Source organism: Lissotriton helveticus, chromosome 6, assembly GCF_964261635.1.
Source record: "Lissotriton helveticus chromosome 6, aLisHel1.1, whole genome shotgun sequence".
NCBI classification, from domain to species: domain Eukaryota; kingdom Metazoa; phylum Chordata; class Amphibia; order Caudata; family Salamandridae; genus Lissotriton; species Lissotriton helveticus.
Window position 1 is genome coordinate 13,683,745 of NC_136067.1, and position 18,485 is coordinate 13,702,229.

Below are 18,485 nucleotides of genomic sequence, written 5' to 3' on the forward strand. Positions count from 1 at the left end.
TTCTCTTAAGGGTTTAGTCAGCTCCGTACCTTGGTTATAGAATGAAGGAGGTCTTGTATCTCGTGTCTCAGGACTCGATCTCCCAGCAACCCGCAAGGGTGACTGGAAACACCGGAGCTGGATTTCTCGGCAAGAGAAAAGACAGCGTCTCTCTCAGTGCGTCAAGGGAGGGTCGGCTTCCTTCGGCTCTCGCATCAGCTGGGCGTCGGGTAAGTAGATAGCCGCTCTGCTCCAAACCACCACCGTGTGTTTGCTTAAGGCAACGTTGGTATATTTATACCTGAAAGGTGCCGTGTTTGACGTAAGGTTGAACATAAGACGTCACCAAGAACTAACAGTTCTTTCTGTACTCCAGGAGTTCTTGTGCAAATCAAAACAAAAGCAGGGGGAATTCCCGGGCTGCTGGAGGCTTAGTTTGTTTAAAGAACACGTTGTGCTTTCTAGGAGTCTATGGGAGTAGGCTTGCCGTATTTGGACTGCATGGGCTATGCCTGAATATGGACATGATTCTTATGCCTTTATAAGGGTATGTTTTGTTATAACCGCATAAGGGCATGAATCGGGGATATCTAATTAGGGTCCTAGATAGATTCACAACACCTACTCCATGTATTATGTCAATCATTACTAAATACTAAGCAATAGTAAACATATAACGGAGCATGTGTTTTCCAGCCCACCCCAAAATACATAAATTGCACATGAAATGGGGCTCTGAATACAGAAAAGAAGGTCGAGACCATTTCATCACATATTTATACAATACTATGCATGTGCTAGAGGCTGAGTTAAAATATTGTCTGAATATGGACATGATTCTTATGCCTTTATAAGGGTATGTTTTGTTATAACCGCATAAGGGGAATCGGGGATATCTAATTAGGGTCCTAGATAGATTCACAACAATCCCAATCCAAAGTTACCTCGTATTAAATGTAATAAGGTAACCTGGTATTAATCAACGGGAGAGGGAAAGGGGGGAACAGAGAGAGAGAGAAAGACCTTACAACAGTAAAACATGACTTTAGGAATTGTTCACTGCCAGAGTATGTACAAATTAAGTACACATGTCCTACTTTTTAAATAAAATACCCCCTGCCCCAAGAGCCTTTATGACCTACCTTAGGTGTTACTTATAAGTAATAAAAAAAGAGGACCCAAGCCTGGTGAAAAGTTTACTTTGGCAGGTCTAAATGGCAGTTTAAAACTGCACTACAGGCCACAGGTCAGGTCTTACCTGTTTTAAAAGACGGCTCAGTGGGTGGCAGCATGGATGCTGCAGGCCCACTAGTAGCATTTCATTAACAGACCTTGGGTACACGTTGTACCATTTACTAGGGACTTTCTAATAAATTAACTGTGCCAATTAGGAGTAGTCCAATTTTACCATGTTTGAACGAGACAGAGAGCACACACACCTGAACAGTGGTAAAGTGCAGAGTCCAAAAGCCAACAGCAACAAATTCAGCAAAACAGGAGGGGTGAAGGCAAATCGTTTGGGAGAAGTACCATGCCATGGATGTAAGGTCCAACACAGCTCAACAACACAGGGCATGTCCAGTGGAATATATCCAAGCATGTCGCTGCTTTGGGATAACTATGCCCATTGATTGATCAATAGCGTCTGCAGAGTCGAGGCCGCATTTCAAGATCTGTTTGGATGCATTCAAGCCGTCACTGAGAGTCTACAATTGGCTTTTTCGTGTAGTCTGGCAAGCTGATCACAGTACGTATCACCAATTCCCACAAGGCATGAACATATCAAACCATGAAGTAGGTGGGATTAGGTATGCTGTGGGCCCTGCAGCCAGAAGCAAATAGGTGTTGTCCCACAGTCAAGTTTCTTCAACTCTCAATCAAGAGGTGTAGTAGAGAAGAACCAGACCTTCCAGTGATGAATAAAAGGTAATACCGTGGGGCTCACCTGCAGCAGGTCGATGTGTGGAATTCTGTGGACTGCTGGGCCCAAAAAGGGTTTCTTCCAACCAGCTGGGGCAGAATCCAATGGGGGTTGGGAGCTGATGATGAGGATGAGGGTTGAAGTATTTGTCAAAACGTTAGGTTTCACCTCCCCAGAGGGTAATGTCATTTCCAAGGCTTCATCTGCTTTACCTACTGTAATCATGGCAGGACCAGAGAGGTCAAAGATCTCACCTTCTGGGAGGTAACTAGGCTTTGGTAAACTGTAAGCCCAGGCATAATGCAGCATCAGTATTGCAACCGGGAAGGCAGTAATCAACTTCCGGATCATTCTCTACTGTATAATTATCTTTGTCAGGCAAAGGAGTTGGATCCCGCGACTTCCTCAAGGCTATTACGTCTGAGTATGTGATGTTTAAATGTGGGGTTAATTCCGACCCACACAGGGGTTCTAGTCAGTTTATGATCGATCCAAAGTACAATCCTTTCAATTTCTCAGTGTATGCCATATGCTGGGAACCTCGTTGCCGCACTACGCTTTTGATGCCAGATAGAGATATAATCTTATGGTGAAAGACCGGGACGAGAAATTGAAAGGAATTGCACTTTGGATCGATCATAAACTGACTAGAACCCCTGTGTGGGTCGGAATTAACACCACATTTAAACATCACATACTTGGACGTAATAGCCTTGAGGAAGTCGCGGGATCACACCCTGTTGCGACGAAACACGTGTTGGTTGTGGCTGAAAACACCTGAATAAAGCGTGATCAAGAAAACTAAAGAAATTGCATATACCCTGTATCTACATTATTGTTTTGCTTTTACTAAAAGGGAAACCCTGTTATAATTTGAAAAGTGTGCTTGGGAGTATAATTTTGTTGAGAGTCTAGCGCTTGCTGTTAGACCTGTCAGCCTTTGGGTGGCCCCTCCTAATTATTTATTTATTTTTGTCCCCTTTTTGCTCTTCAATCCTTCATTTTTGATGTCCACTGGAATTTTTAAGGTGTTGACCTGGGGGTTAGGTACTCTTTGACCCCATGGTTCCTCATAGGCCTAGAAATCCCTCCTTTTCTGAGGGCAAGTTTAGTCACACAAAATGGTGGCCAGTAACTGCCATAACTGTTACTTCAGAAAAAGGGGCCCATGGGATAGCATAGGGATGCTCTAGAACCTTCTAGCTGGTTCTAGTAGCCTGAGGCCTGCCTATATAAAGGCCAGTGGGTGGGCGGACATTTTGTAATGACCGGAGAGTTTGAGGAGTGAGGCAGTGGTTTGGGGAGGTAGGCGCACTAGAAGGGGTTAGATCGTCCTATAAGTCGACCGCCTCTTCTTTGAGGACGTCTCCCCCTAGCCTTTGACCGAGCCCTGTCACTAGTCTATTGACATTATTGGCCACAACTTCTGAAGAGATCCCTGAGGGAAGCGACATCGAACCCCCCCCCCCCCTGAGGGGAGCAGTCGATTGTTGGCAGGAGAGCAGCTGAGGTGACAGAGACTGTTCTGCTAAAGCCCCCCTCCCTCCAGTGTAAGGAAACTTCACCTTGTGGTCATTGTCCACGGCTGCCCCGCCATCGTGTGCCTGGTTTGTGGATGCGGGCCCCCAGTGAGAAGATCTAGCGGAAAAGGTCCCGGTTCCAGACGCTAGCGCGGTGGTTTGGGCGGAGCGGTAGCGAAGGGGCAGGAACCAGACCTGACCAGCCCCCTTCCGCTCCCTTCCTCTCTGTCAAGCCAGGAGAGGGCGGGTCGCGGACCCAGTGGCGTCTTCGAGGGAGCCTCAGGAAAGCTTCGACTTCGCCGGCTACGAAGAGCCTGCAGCGTCGAGGCTGAGAGCGGAGCCAAACCTCGAGGGCGTGACCAGAAAAGGCGGCGCAAGCAGACCAACTGTCCTGGAGAAGGTCACAAGAGCCCCGTAAGACAGTCTGAGTGCGTGGGACCCCCCGCCCCCTTGGAGCCGAGGAGGGTCTCGCTTTTGCTCTTCACGTTGCGCTGGGTGGGGGGAAAGGAGGAATTTGCCCCGAATCCGGCCCATTAGATAGTACTGGCAGCCCGGAGGAAGTCGGGCGATTGGGTCAAATTGAGACGCTGGTCTCGTATTGAACCCCTGTGAGCTTTGGAGGAATAAGCAGACAGGCAGCGTAAAGTGATTAGGGGGAGAACAGAAGGGAAGCTTTAAGACCTGCAAAACTGAAGCAGAATCGGCAGAAGAGAGAGCCTGAACTCCCTAGGGTGCAAACGATCATATGAACTTCATTAGCTCAGTGGAAGAGAACGGATGTTGATGGTAGAAAAGGACTGAGGCAGGGACTTACATCAGCCATAGGAGCTAACCTGCCTCCAGGTGAAACCACCGTTAAAATCAGAACTGCACCAGGAGATGGGGTGGAACAGGTGTGAAATGTAATGAACAACTGTGATATACTATTGAAGATAAAGTGCCTTCTTTTACAGGTTGAAATCGAGTTAGATAACTCAGGGTGGTTGGTGTAGGAAACCCCTTCTGGAACCAGATTGATGTAAAAGACCGTAAATGATTTGAGGGATCGTAATGTGCTAAATGAAACATTGGAATTGAAAAAGATTTGCCAAAGTAGCTATGTCACTACGAAAGTGACAAAACTTACATGTGTGGATAGAGTTATTGCACTGTGATAATTGTGTATAAGTAACTGTCTTTGAAACTAAGAGAACCAAGAAACTAACTAAAACAGAATATATAAAGAATGTTCTACTTTTCTAAACAAGGTGTGCTGTGTCCTTTTTGGTGGATGGGCATTGGGTTACTCTATTAGGTGTGATGCAAGGATAACACTTTTGCCTCGGATTAGTTCCTTCCACACTGTGCCAGGATACCCTCTGTGATCTGGTGCTCCCAGGTCCAACACTTGCCCTTTGGAGTTTAGTGGTTCTCCACACCTTTAAGCACTGTTAACCTAATCAAGAAACAGAAATAATTAGTGCAACTCAAACCTGTGGCGCCGAATTCCCTATACGCACAAACCACCTCTTTGTATCCTAGGCAATGGAGCTGAACCTCTCCTCTACCCCAGCAAATCTAGGCCTCTGGGAGGTACTGTGCAAAGGGAACATCGTTAAAGTTCATCTTAGCTTTTTTTATCCACACACGGGTAATGTCTTCCAGCATCAGCTGCTTTGAGAGCGGCATGGTTGTATGCTCCATGGGCAGCATCTGTGTTGCCATCAAGCGAAGCTGAAAAGGGCAGCGCTTTAGTAGCCTCTGACTTCATTTCATTGGCCATCTCCCTCCCCTTCGAGAATCAAGAACCAGAGACCAAATTCCATTCCTCTCAGGCGAGCTACATCCTGTGGAAAACATCCAACACCTCTGGACTGGGACTCCATACACAAGGGGCGCTATCCCAGGTAAAATCCCAGGACACACACCTTACACCCATGGAGAAGAGTGGCTCAATGGTTAGAGCGGCAGACCCTGATGCAGAGGTCTAGCCCGGGACCAGGGTTCAATTCCCCGCCTCGGCGGGTCTGGGCTCAAAATTCCACGGTCCACGGTGCCCATTCCAATCTTGGGTCCCACTCTGCAACTCTGGGCAATAGCTTGCTTAATCTCCACAACGGCCCCCACAACGCTAAGGATGCCTGGCCTCCACCTTGGGGGTGCCCAGGAGTGGACACCTCACAGGGAAAGCCAGGATGGGTTCCACAGCGGTATTCGTACAAGCGCCTTGAGACCCTTGCGGGTGAGTAGCGCGCTATACAAGTATCAATTTACATTACATTTACATGGAGAAGGATTGCAAGCACAGAGGCTATTCCATGATAGGTACAGATTCAGCGCAAACACCCAATAATCCTGTGCTGAGAATCCATGCACAGTCGCCCCCACTACTACTGACACAAGATGGATTCGAGAAGCTGAGCAGGCCTAGTGAACTTTTTCTGCATTATTTGCCTATATTGGTATATGATGCATGTCCACATATAGTTATTGGGGAGCGTATAATAGCGGTGGAGGGTCAATTGGGTGGGAGTCTGCTGCCTCTTACCCTTTCAATTGCTAGTTAGTTTATTAGTTAGGGCGACAGGCACTTAGCACTATTGAGGTCATGGGCAGTTCCGAGCCCAGTGTGCAGAAGGGCGGGGAGGGTAACAGGGCGGGACACAGCGGTTCACCCAGGGATCTATCGTCTGAGGGTGGGTGCTCTGGGGACTCAGCTGGACGCCTGCCCCCCCAATAGCAAGGTTTAGCGGGAGTTTTGGGCACTATGAGTGAGAAGCAAATTAAGTTATTATCCTGGATCGTGAATGGCCTGCAAGACAAAATTCAAAGAGGAATTGTTTTGCAGGTTCGTAAGCGCCATGCACCGGAAGTGGTATTGCTTCAAGAGACGCACCTCATAGGAAACATGGTCAAAGCCCTAGCCAGAGGGGTTATCAATTGGTTGCTCACTCCGAGTTCACAACGGGCTCCAGAGGAGTTGGCATACTGAAGAGACGTGCTTTACCAATGGCAATAGAACAGGTTTATAATGACACTTTGGGGAGATACGCTGCAGTATCAGGAAAATGGGAGGGTGAGGCGCTGTTATCATTGTACCTGCCACCAGGATTGCAAGACACTACACTTGAAGACCTGGGGAGGGCACTACTTACGTTTCCCACTGGTAGAATGAGTATAGGAGGCAACTTAAACTCAGTAGTATCGGGGACACTGGATCGCTACCCCCTAGAGCTATCCCTCCCTCACAACTGCACCTCCCGTGCTACCTGGAGGCTATGGGGCTGGTGGACATGTGGAGGGTGTATCACCCTGCAGAGACACAAAACACGTTCCACTCTGGGGTCCACAAAAGCTTTTCCTGCCTGGATTACATCCTCGCCCCGGCGGCACAGGTAGGCTATGTCAGGGAAGTACGACACCTAGCTAGGGGAATATCTGACCACTCTCCAGTTTGGTTACAAATAGTATATGGGAGGGGTGACTGTACTCGGGTTACACCGATTAGCCCATGGTATCTTCGGAACCCCGCAATTAAATCAAAGCTGGAACAAGAGATTGAACACTACTTCGCTGAAAACGTAGGCACAGTTGCCTTAGCGCGAGTCTTTTGGGAGGCTTTTAAAACGGTGATACGGGGACACGCCCTGTCTCAGATTTCTGGGGCGAAAAAAGATAACCATGCCGCACTTCTCCAACTGGAGGATAGAATTCTTAGATTGGAAAAGGGCCTCCCGACATCCGTAGACCAAGACGCAGCATACATTCTCCACTTGAAGCAAGAGGAATATAGGTCTGAGGCAAGAGAAGCTGCCAAAACTATGCTCAGTCACAAACTGGAGAGCGTATATGAGCTAGGGGACAAGGCCAGGAAATTATTAGCCTGGGGGGAAGTTATCTGACCCGCAGGATATAGCGTACGAGTTCGGTCAATACTATGACTCGGTTTAAAATTCTAGGCCCCTCAGACAGGTGGTGGAAACAAAGGTACCACTGGCTGAAATTAATCTGCCGGTATTGGCAGACGTAGATAGAACTTCACTGGAGGAAGACGTCGCCTCAGACGAGATAGCGCAGGCTATTCGATCCCTCCTGACTGGAAAGGCAAGGGGCCCTAATTGCCTCCCATTCGAACTGTACAAATTGAGGCCTGATAAGATAGTCCCCTACCTTAGAGCAATGTTAGTGGAAAGTCTAGAGGAGGGTTTCCTTCCCCAGGACCAAAGATTGGCCACCCTGGTAGTGATACCTAAGGAGGGAAAACCAAGAGACAGCTGCACGTCGCATCGATCCATTTCACTATTGAACGCTGAGGCCAAAATTCAGCCCAAATTACTTGCCACCCGCCTGAGTCGCGTTCTGCCGGGGCTGGTCCATCCGGACCAATCTGGCTTTATGTCATTGTGTAACACATCCCTGACTTTAAGGAGGGTGCATGGTATTCTGGGAAGAGCTGACACCATAATGGAAGATGCAGTTGTGGTGTCTCTAGACGCTACCATGGCGTTTGGCACCATGGAGTGGCTGTACCTGTTAGCCATCCAGGAAAGTTTGGGATTCGGACCTAAATTTATTCATTGTGTCTGACTTTTGTACACTGACCCACTAGCGCAGATAGTGGTCAATAATAAAAAATCCGCTATATTCCACCTCCACAGGCGAACTAGACAGGGGTTCCCCCTGTCTCCCCTGCTGTTTGCTCCTACACTTCAACCCTTGGCCTGGTGGATCCCACACGACCCCATCATAAGTGGACTGCGCTGGGCTAATGACTGGGAGGACCGGATATCGCTATATGCAGATGACATTTTGTTATACTTGGCTTCCCCCAATGGATCCCTGCATAGAGTCCTTAACATCTTCACTAATTTTGGTACGTACTCCGTGCACACCATTAACTGGTCAAAGTCGTTAATTTATGTGCTTCAGGGTAAGCCACCAGTCCTACCGAGGGAATATCACCTCACGATAGTCCCAATTTATTTTACACTACCCTCTCACCGCCATTGCAACAACTGAAATGTGATGTAGCACATTGGCAATCTCTTCCGTTGTCCCTGCTGGGGAGAGCGCATTGTTTAAAATGATGTCTCTTCCCCAGTTTTAGTACGTCCTACAGAACTCGCCTACCCTGATTCCCGCATCAAACTTCAGGCAGGTGGAAAGTGCGCAGCGGGTGCTGCTCTGGGGGAATGGTCAGCCACGTATCGCGTCCTTGCCGTTAGTGCAGAACTGGTATGATGGGGGGGATTTGTTTGCCTAATATTAAAAAATACTACCGGGCAGCACACCTAGCTGCTATTAACCATTGCACATACCGGCCCCCTACGGATCCTGGCTACGCCATGGACAGGAGGCTCCTACCCGGGGGGAATTACAAACAAGCATTGTATTCTAAGCCAGCCAAATTTCCCCTAACGGGCCAAACACAGCACTCTGTACAGGTTTGACACCAGGTCCAGAAAGAGATGGAATGGGCGAAGACCATAACGCGACTTACCTCACTATAGGACTATGAGCGATTGGGGGATCCCTGGAAGACGAAGGGGTTTGATAGATGGGATATGACAGAGATCTCCAGAGTGAGTGATCTCTGGGAAAAAAAAGAGGTAATGCCATTCACAGCCCTCCAACAGAAGTTTGAACTCACGGACACTGAGAGATTCAGATACATGTGTAGTGAAGACAGGGTTCTGCTTGCACACATTGCTATGTTAGCATAAGCGTATTCGAAGTTTAAACGCCATTTTGACACTTTGCGGCTTTTGCACACAACACTACATGTAACTGTTGTTGTAAGTTAAAATGCTTGCTTTTTCTTCGCATGAGAACGGTCTGTTTTTCATGTCCCTAGACTTACATCGCAACCTTAGTCAGTACACTGTGCGCAGAAGTCTTCAAGGTCATAATAACAATGTATGCTGTTGATTCGGTTTGATCTGCCCATGCTCCAGACACAACACGCACACAGCTGCAACTAACTGAAATTCAGGTGCCTTTAATATTGCATTGCATGCATGATTCGGGCACTTCGGGAAAAAACCTTTCCAGAGACAGAGAGCTTTGCTGATCTTGAGATGTGATTCACCTCTGCTAATATTGGAGGAATGGGGTTCCCCATTCAAGCCTAAGAGACCTTCTATTATTATACTGTCATCTTGTTTATCTTTGGTCTGCATTCTCGAGCACAGCTGCTCGGTTGTTGAGGTTGCCCTAGCAACGCCAGTGTTGGATTCTCCGCAGCTGGATGGCTCTGGTCGTGGGTGCCTGTTTCTTGGAATAAACCCACTTCAAATCCTGCAAATTTACAGCCTCTTCATTTAACAAAGATCGCTGTAAATGCAAATAAACTCAGACCTTACACTTTTTCTGCTTAAATAAATAATTCTCCTGGAGGTTTTACCTCTGACCCTTCAGCCTTTCTTTTCATACACTCCCAGGACTATTTGCACTGGTGAAGGGTCCACCAGCTCCTTTCCCACTTCCTGGACACCATACTGCACTCCTGTCTAATATTTATCACTTCGAAATTGACTACGCGGCCCTTCTGGGTCGTGCCCTACAGCTTTGACCATGATGTAATGACCATCTGGCCTCCTCCTTTCTTTAAACAATGTGACTTTCTTTAAGATTCACCCTTCTCCACCTTCCTTCTTGCTGACTTCTTTCTCTGTTTAGCCTCATATGCTCACTTATCTTTTCACTAAATGCAGTGCTTTCTTGATGCAGTTATTCCTACAATCTCCACCAGCTTTGGACCCCTAACAGGCAGGCATCTCCACTCAAGCGTATGTCCTTCTTCACTTCTACCCAATCTGCTCTCTCCCATAAACATGTCTTCTCTTTCCAATTACTGCCATTTTTGATCAACTTTTGATTCCTCCCTTTTGGCATGTCTTCATCTCTGTGGTCATCACTCATAAACTCTGCTTTTCATCCCTTATCCTCCATGTGGAGAGGTGTGGCTCACTGGTTAGAGGAGGCAGACCCGGAAGCAGAGAACGGCCCGGGACCAGGGTTCAATTCCCAACGTGGCAGGGTCGTGGACCAGGGTCAGCGGACTCGATAATTCTCGCCTCGGTGCCTACTCTAACCAGGGATCACACTCGGCAACTCTGGGCATTAGCTTGCCTCATCTCCACAACAGCCCCATCAGCGCCGGGGATGCCTGGTTTCACCTTGGAGATACCCAGTAGGGACCATCTCACAGCGAAAGTCAGGACGGGTTCCCCAGCGGTCTATAGCGCAGAGATACTCCTTCGGGAGTCGATTCTAGCGCGTTAGAAACCCACAATTAATTAATTAATTAATTGCCTCCTACCTCTAACGTACTTGTTTCAATCCACTGTTGTAATGGAATAAATGAGGGTAGTCCATTCTTTGTCATTTCAATGATGTATTTAGCCTACTACAACTGTTCACGATAACTCCGTCTTTGCAGGAAAAGTGCGCCCCTTATCCCAGCCCGATCCTGGATCATCAAAATGAAGATGGAATATTTGGACCAACTCAACCTGTGAGAAATGAGGGCGCGGACATGTGTTACAATACAGATGGAGTGAAGCATCAACATGCTCAGAGTTATCCTGGTCAGTGTCAGCCTAAAGTAGGCGAGGAAAAGTGCCCGTGTATTTCTTCCCATAAAACTCTGGTTTCTAAATGTAAACAAACCTTGAAAGCTTATATCACAAAAGATTGACCCGCACCAAGGTTTATATACAAGTACTTAATTATCAGATTTATATATTTCACAGGTGTTGTTGATGTTCAGAAGAAACTTCCCACAAGTAAGAATCTCAAAAGAAGTTGATTGAAGATTTTCCAATTTTCTTTATTCAATATCTCAAAAAAAAATAACAGAATTGCTTGTTGCCAATGCGTTTTGTCACATCCGTGACTTCTTCAGGGCTCAATAAGTAATTTTCTGAGCGAATTTATTTATAGCGACAGCCACCATATAGTTTCTATATATTCACAGTCTGATATATTCAAGATGATATGTTCAGCGTGTACCCCTCTAACCATTCAGTACAGTACAGGGAAAGTACCTCCTATACTTTTGTAGAGCTTTAGTCAATTGGTATCTCGTGGCCAGCGCTCATCTGCGTAAAGATGATTCCCAAAGCGTCCTGGACTATGTGTAGGTCCTTTGAAAGCTTGATCAAAAAAGGCTTCCTTGCAAATACACAGTAGATAATAAACTGGGTTGGATGTATGGTTCAAATGGAGATTATAACAGGACGAGACAGTGGCAAAGGTGGCAGAGTAGAATGTTGGTATTCCATTGGTAGACAGCAGTAGTTGCTGCGGCAACATAGTGTAACAATGGTGGGCTAGGCTCTCATCAGAGAAATGGATCAGTCAAGAATGGTGAATTATACAAATTCAAAAACATCTAGAGCAGTAAATATATTTTTTATGCAAAGCACTAAGAGCTAAAGGATCGGGATGTCATATCTCCGTCCGGAAGTGCAACAAGCTGCCCGCCATGTTCCTCTCGTAGTCTTCATCGAATCTCTCGTTCTGTGCTACGGTGAAGTGGTTCTTCCAGTCCCCTGTAATCCCTGTGTAGATAGAAAGAAATTGCCATTTTTGTGTAGATTGGGAGTTTCATATGCAACAAATAGGGTTCATTTGCGCTTCTTCATTAGTTATGCATGTTGTGACAAAGGTGGAACAGAGCTGGAAACAAACTTTCTCTGGATTCCATTAAGGTTTTCAAACACAGAGGTGAAAACCTTCGGATTATCTACCAGGAGGGGAGTTTTGAGAACTTTAATTTTCTCTTCTAAACACTACCCATCCTATTTTTCTTTTAATTCTGGTTGTGGAATCCAACAATAAAGGTTCATTTGGTATCCTCAAACCAGTTTTAAACCACTTCCCTATTAACTGCACTTTGTCGCATCACTAGTCCTAGTCACAGAGTGATACTCACTGATCAATCACTAAAAATATATGTTGCGTTTGTTTTTGTATTGTGTCGCGTTGGTCTTTTATGTTTACCCCCTCCCCTACGCTCCGTCCTGAGTGTGGCTACACCAGGGCGTTTTGTAAGCAGACCCGATGATGAAGCGTGTACCACACTTCGGTGTGTGAGTGAGGGCAGTTTTCCAAAACAGTTGTATTTTTTCTGTTTTGTGGTATTATATGTGTTTTTGAGTCCCTCCACCCCTTCTTGTGTGTATACCCTACTCTGCTCAACACAGTTGGATATGAAATATGATTACATCCCTTGTTATCCAAACCAGAGGTCGAAGTGCGTGGGATCTGAGGTCAACGGTGTCCCCATACTTTTTTAATTTAAGAAAAACAGTTCCCCTACTTTATGAGAAAACACAATCGTCCTAGACGGTTAATTTCGAAACTTGAAATGCTTCAGCTGAAGTGTCAGGCAGGAAGACTCGTGTGTGGTGAAACTGAGGGGGGCAGATGGCTAAACAAGCCTTCTGGCCATGGTGCCCGCTTGCCTGAAAGAAATATAAATGTGCACACCTGGTTAATGTACAACTGTAAAGTGCGCTTTGAAACCAGTGTAGGCTTTGATTGATGGAAGCACTTGAAGTTTTATGATGATTCAGATGTATTCTTTTGAGTGGTATTGCAACAGAGTTACCAAATGAGCTGTGAAGTGCTAACTTGTAATGGACAGTTATACAAAACAACCACTACAATTGATGGAACAAGTTCTCGCCCGTAATGCGACTTTCTTGTATTCAGTACTCTCGACATAACTTTAATGTATTAATCAACATGTTTGTCCTATTAATATTGCATTACATGACATCTAAGTGAAGCTTGCATATGTGCTTTTACTAACGATAATCGGCTTGCATTAAAATGGCCGCTGCTACACAGGATTTCTTACTGCGCATGCGTCTGTCACACTCACGTGACATGACGTATTCTCTGCTTTTGGAGGGAATCTTTTTCTTCTGCGCACTAGAACTAAGATGGCTGCTCTATGTCCTCACATGCAAGAAGCCTGCTTTGCTGCTTTTGCTAAGCTGGTTGTCCTGCTTAACTCTAACGCAATAGTTAAATATGAAGTAATGGGAATAGAGTAGGTCTAAGTGGTATACAGTGCATTCATTTATTCTGTGTTCTAACACTGTTTCTTTCTATTTTTTCATGTAACGATAATCCGGGGCCTGGGAGGTGCTATTACTCCATCTTGAAAACCTACACTGCGCATGTCAAACTCCAGAAGGAGATTAAGTAATTCATCATTGAACCACAGCCAAGCTTACAGTACACTAGAAGATGTGCCTGGGAGCGTGAACTTTCAACTCCAGGAGAGGAAGCTGGACTGTACAATACTGAACGCTATTGTTACTGATGGATACATTCATTGCCGGGTGGAATAAAAGTGCATGGGAAAATAAAGTTCAATCAATCAATCAATCAATCATAATATTTGTATAGCGCACTACTCACCCGGAAGGATCTCAAGGCGCTTGGGGGAGCGGGAGGGGGTCCGCTACGGCTCGAAAAGCCAGGTCTTGAGTTGTCTCCTGAAGGCGAGGTGGTCCTGGGTCAGCCGAAGGTGGATGGGGAGGGAGTTCCTGGCCGCCAGGTAGGAGAAGGATCTGCCTCCGGCGGTGGCTCTTCGGATGCGTGGTACGGCGGCGAGGGCGAGGCTGGTAGACCGTAGCTGGCGGGTGGGCGTGTAGAAGGTCAGGCAGTCGTTGAGGTACTTGGGGCCCAGGTCGTGGAGAGACTTGTGTGCGTGGGTGAGGAGCCTGAACATGATCCTCTTGCTGACGGGGAGCCAGTGCAGGTCCCTCAGGTGGCCAAAGATGTGGCTGCGTCCGGGGATGTCCAGGATGAGTCGGGCGGAGACGTTCTGGATGCGTTGGAGTCTTTTCTGTAGCTTGGCTGTGGTTCCGGCGTAGAGGGTGTTTCCGTAGTCCAGTCAGCTGGTGACGAGGGCCTGGGTGACTGTCTACCTGGTTTCGGTCGGGATCCATCGGAAGATCTTGCGAAGCATGCGGAGGGTGTGAAAGCATGATGAGGAGACGGCATTGACTTGTCTGGTCATCGAGAGGGAGGAGTCCAGGATGAAGTCCAGGTTGCGTGCGTGGTCTGTTGGCTTGGGAGCGGTGCCCAGAGCTGGGGGCAACCAGGAGTCGTCCCAGGCGGAGGGTGATGGTCCCAGGATGAGGACTTCCGTCTTGTCTGAGTTCAGTTTCAGGCGGCTGTTCTTCATCCACTCGGCGACGTCTTTCATCCCTTCGTGTAGGCTGGTTCTGGCGGTGTCGGGGTCTCTGGTGAGGGAGAGGATCAGCTGGGTGTCGTCGGCGTAGGAGATGATGTTGAGGTTGTGTTGGCGTGCGATGGCAGCGAGGGGTCTCATGTAGACGTTGAAGAGGGTGGGGCTGAGTGAAGATCCTTGCAGGATACCGCAGATGACCTCGGTGGCCTTGGAGCGAAACGGGGAGGCGGACTCTCTGTGTTCTTCCGGCGAGGAACGATATTATCCAATCCAGTGCCTTGTCTTTGATGCCGGTGTTGCTGAGGCGTTGGACTAGGGTGCGGTGGCAGACAGTGTCAAACGCTGCAGAGAGGTCCAGGAGGATGAGTGCCGCTGTTTCCCCATTGTCGAGCAGGGCTCGGATGTCGTCGGTGGCTGCGATGAGGGTGGTCTCGGTGCTGTGGTTTGCTCTGAAACCGGACTGCGAGGGGTCGAGGGATCCGTTTGTCTCGAGGAAGGCGGCAAGCTGTCTGTTGACGATCTTCTCGATGACTTTGGCAGGAAAAGGGAGGAGCGAGATGGGGCCGGAAGTTCTTGAGGTCGGTGGGGTCCGCTGTTGGTTTCTTCAGTAGGGCGCTGAGCTCGGCATGCTTCCAGCTCTCCGGGAAGGTGGCGGTGTTGAAGGAGGTGTTGATGATGTTCCGGAGTTGGGGTGCGATGGTGGAGTCGGCCTTGTTGAAGAGTTGGAGGGGGCAAGGGTCGGTTGGATATCCAGAGTGGATGGTGTTCATCGTGCTAGCTGTGTCTTCGGTGGTCACCGTGGTCCAGGTGCGAAGGGTGGCGGTGGAGTGCGTTGGTTCGATGGTAGGGTGCGTGGATGGTGTGCCGAAACTGTTGTGGATGTCGGCAATCTTGCGGTGGAAGAACGAGGCGAGGGAGTCGCAGAGATCTTGTGAAGGAGTGATGTCGCTGTTGCCGGTGCTGGGGTTGGAGAACTCCTTGACGATGCTGAAGAGTTCCTTGCTGTCGTGGGCGTTGTTATCCAGTCGCTCCTTCAGTGATTTCTTCTTGGTAGTGCGGATGAGCTGGTGGCGCTTGCGGGTGGCGTGTTTGAGGGCGGTCATGTTGTCAGTGGTCTGGTCGAGGCGCCAGGCTTTCTCGAGGGTGCGGCAGGTCTTCTTGGAGTCCTTGAGTTCGTCGGTGAACCAGGGGACCTTCTTGCTTCTGGGTCTGCTGGGAGGGTTCTTTAGTGGTGCGAGGTCGTCGGCGCAGGCGGTCAGCCACTGCGTGAGGTTGCGGGCTGCTTCGTTGGGGTCCGTTGTGCTGGCCGGTGGGTTCTGGCTGAGGGAGGTGGTGAGCTGGTCGGCGGTGATCTTGCTCCAGCTCCTGTGAGGAACCTGTTGCGGGTGGTGGTGGGTTGTGGTTTTTCTGAAGCTGAAGTGGACGCAGCTGTGGTCGGTCCAGTGGAGTGCGGTAGAGTGGCTGAAGGTGATGTGCTTGCTGGATGAGAAGACGGGATCAAGCGTGTGGCCCGCGTAGTGGGTGGCGAGGTTGTCCAGCAGGGCAACGGTGTTGCGATCCTTGTTGTTCTCCAGGTGGAAGTTATGGGCGGGAACGTTCATTTTAATATCAGCAAGAAAAGTTTCATTTTGGTATGGTGTGATGACCTCTCCTCTCTTCTTGTCCAATCAAAATTGGGGATCCTTACACCTGGAACATTGGAGGGTGGTACACTGACCTGAAAAATAGCATAACTAGGGTAGGCTTAGTTAGTTAATTTGTCCGACTTGTCCGAATAGCTGACCTGTCACTGACCCAACGCACTCAATAGGTAATCGGGAGCAGAGGTGCTGGCAGAGCCCTCTGTCAGAAGGTTCGAAACCCAGAGCGGGGTTTGAGAGCTGAAGTGCTGGCAAAGCACTTTGTCAGAGAAATCGATAACTCTTACTGGGTTCTTGCTGTTAGCTGCAGAGAGGGGGTAACGCAGGCGTTGTAACTTTAACTGCGGGTGCTGGTCTTAGCCCTTGGTGGTCCTGTCCTGATCCAATTTGGCTTTACCTGTCCTGATTCTGATCCGCACCTGCTTGCCTTTATGGTGCCTGCACTTTCGGGGTTTTATCCTTTAAACTGACCCGTAGCCAGGGTTAGTTCTTCCCACCATTCTAGGTAAATATTCAATGTGGGTACGTCATTGTATTGTTTCCTTCTCTCTTCCCACCCTAATATCAAATGCGTAAAGACTGCTTTATAAAGACTCTGCATGATTTCATTCTAATGGTTATTTTCCTAATTGAGATTTTTCTATCGTTCAATGCTTGGATTATGACATTTTAAAGATTTTAGATAAAGAGTTTAAACCTTTCCCGAGTTTGTGGTTATTTTACGAGTGCAAATGTTATTATTCTACCTATTATCCTAACTCTTTTGATCCCTTAGGACTTTAGGTATCGTTGACAAACATTGGTAAGTCAATGGTATAGGTCCTAACTTAAATTTATAAATCACTGATTAGAGTAAGTGCACAGGTTACCTGATTAAATCTCACCATATGTTGTTTATGGGCCCAGGTGAGTATGGTAATCTGAGTCGGGTGACCTGCGCGCTCTATCACAATCTATAGTTTGGAAGCATTTTTTATCTTAAACTTTTATGAACATTTTGTAGCAGCCCATCTTTTACTGCGTGTAAGTCAAGTTAAAAAAAATTAATTACATATTTACTGCACTTTTTGTCATTGGCTAGGGCCTCATTACACTAAAAATACTACCGTTACTATTCTCCACTGCACCGACCTTGCTCTCTGGTTATACACACATACCTCAGCAGAGCATTGACTAATACAGTTTTCGTAAAGTATAAAAGTGTGTTTCCCACTGAATAGCTTGCATTTATTTTACATTTAACCATAGTTACCTAAAGGTAAAGAACCTAAAAAAGTTGCATAATATTTTTAGCCACACCTTTGACCCCGCCCCCATGCTCACTGGCCCCACCCTCATTACACGCATCATCACAGTTCCCATACTTTTTTTTGATGCACTTCAACTCCTGATCCAAACTGTTTCTCTTTAGATCTAATGAATGGCGGCATGGAGGTGATGTGTGCATGCATATCCTGGAACGCTTGTTTTCTGCTTTGAAGTCTACATACATAAATGGAAGTCTTTATTTTAACAATGTCTCCATGACCTGGAATACCAAAGTAAGCATTACTGTGTAATATATCAAGAAGAATGAGCAGTCAGCAGTGAGTAACCAAGAGGGGGCCTTACTCTCTGCTCTGAATGAGAAGATGTGGTGGTCGATAAAAGACAGGTACCTTTTCTCATGAAATTGAACTCCTGCTGATCCATTCTACATTGTGGAATGGTCATATAGTTGGTCATCAAGTTATCCTTCATTTCCTTGAAAGTTGTGTGGTGCTTGATCCTTTCCAAAATCTCTTCTCCCAACTCCTTCTCCATGAACTTCATGATCTTCCGGATTTCCCGCGCTGGGTCCTGAAATCGAGAGAGAAGGGGGACGCACCCGATGAACATACACCAATAAAAGAGTATAGTGATATACGAAGGTGAGATTTTACAAGCAGGACTATTCATTGTGGTTTTGGTTCCTTTGGCTTCTCACCTCCTTCATATCTTCATAGAACAGGTACAGGATGTGGTGGTCCTTTCTCTTCTCCCACCAGCCCATGACGTGTTCATACCAGGAGCCGTATGCAACTGAACAAAAGGGATAGTCATGAGAAACAACACACATCAACCTTCAGCTTCCCTCCAAACCCACAAGGGACATCTCGCAGCCTTGTTCCATGGCCAACCTTCTTTAGAAGATAAAACACATGATCACATGCAGATAGTATCGCTTTCAGACAAGAAGGATTATTTACCTG

The 18,485-nt window shown here is 47.4% G+C and overlaps 1 protein-coding gene across 2 annotated transcripts in view; it reads right to left on the reverse strand.

Annotated features, from left to right (window-relative positions):
* Window positions 1-11,798: 11,798 nt before the first annotated feature.
* Window positions 11,799-18,485, reverse strand: part of LOC144761189 (sulfotransferase 1 family member D1-like) — a 153,278-nt gene continuing 146,591 nt past the window's right edge. For both annotated transcript variants that reach the window (XM_078646691.1, XM_078646690.1), the window contains exons 6-8: window positions 18,221-18,315; window positions 17,913-18,093; window positions 11,799-11,963 (exon numbers count right to left, since the gene is read on the reverse strand). In XM_078646691.1, the coding sequence (XP_078502817.1) occupies window positions 11,851-11,963; window positions 17,913-18,093; window positions 18,221-18,315 (389 nt within the window). In that variant the 3' untranslated portion in view covers window positions 11,799-11,850. The remainder of the gene's footprint in view (window positions 11,964-17,912; window positions 18,094-18,220; window positions 18,316-18,485) is intronic.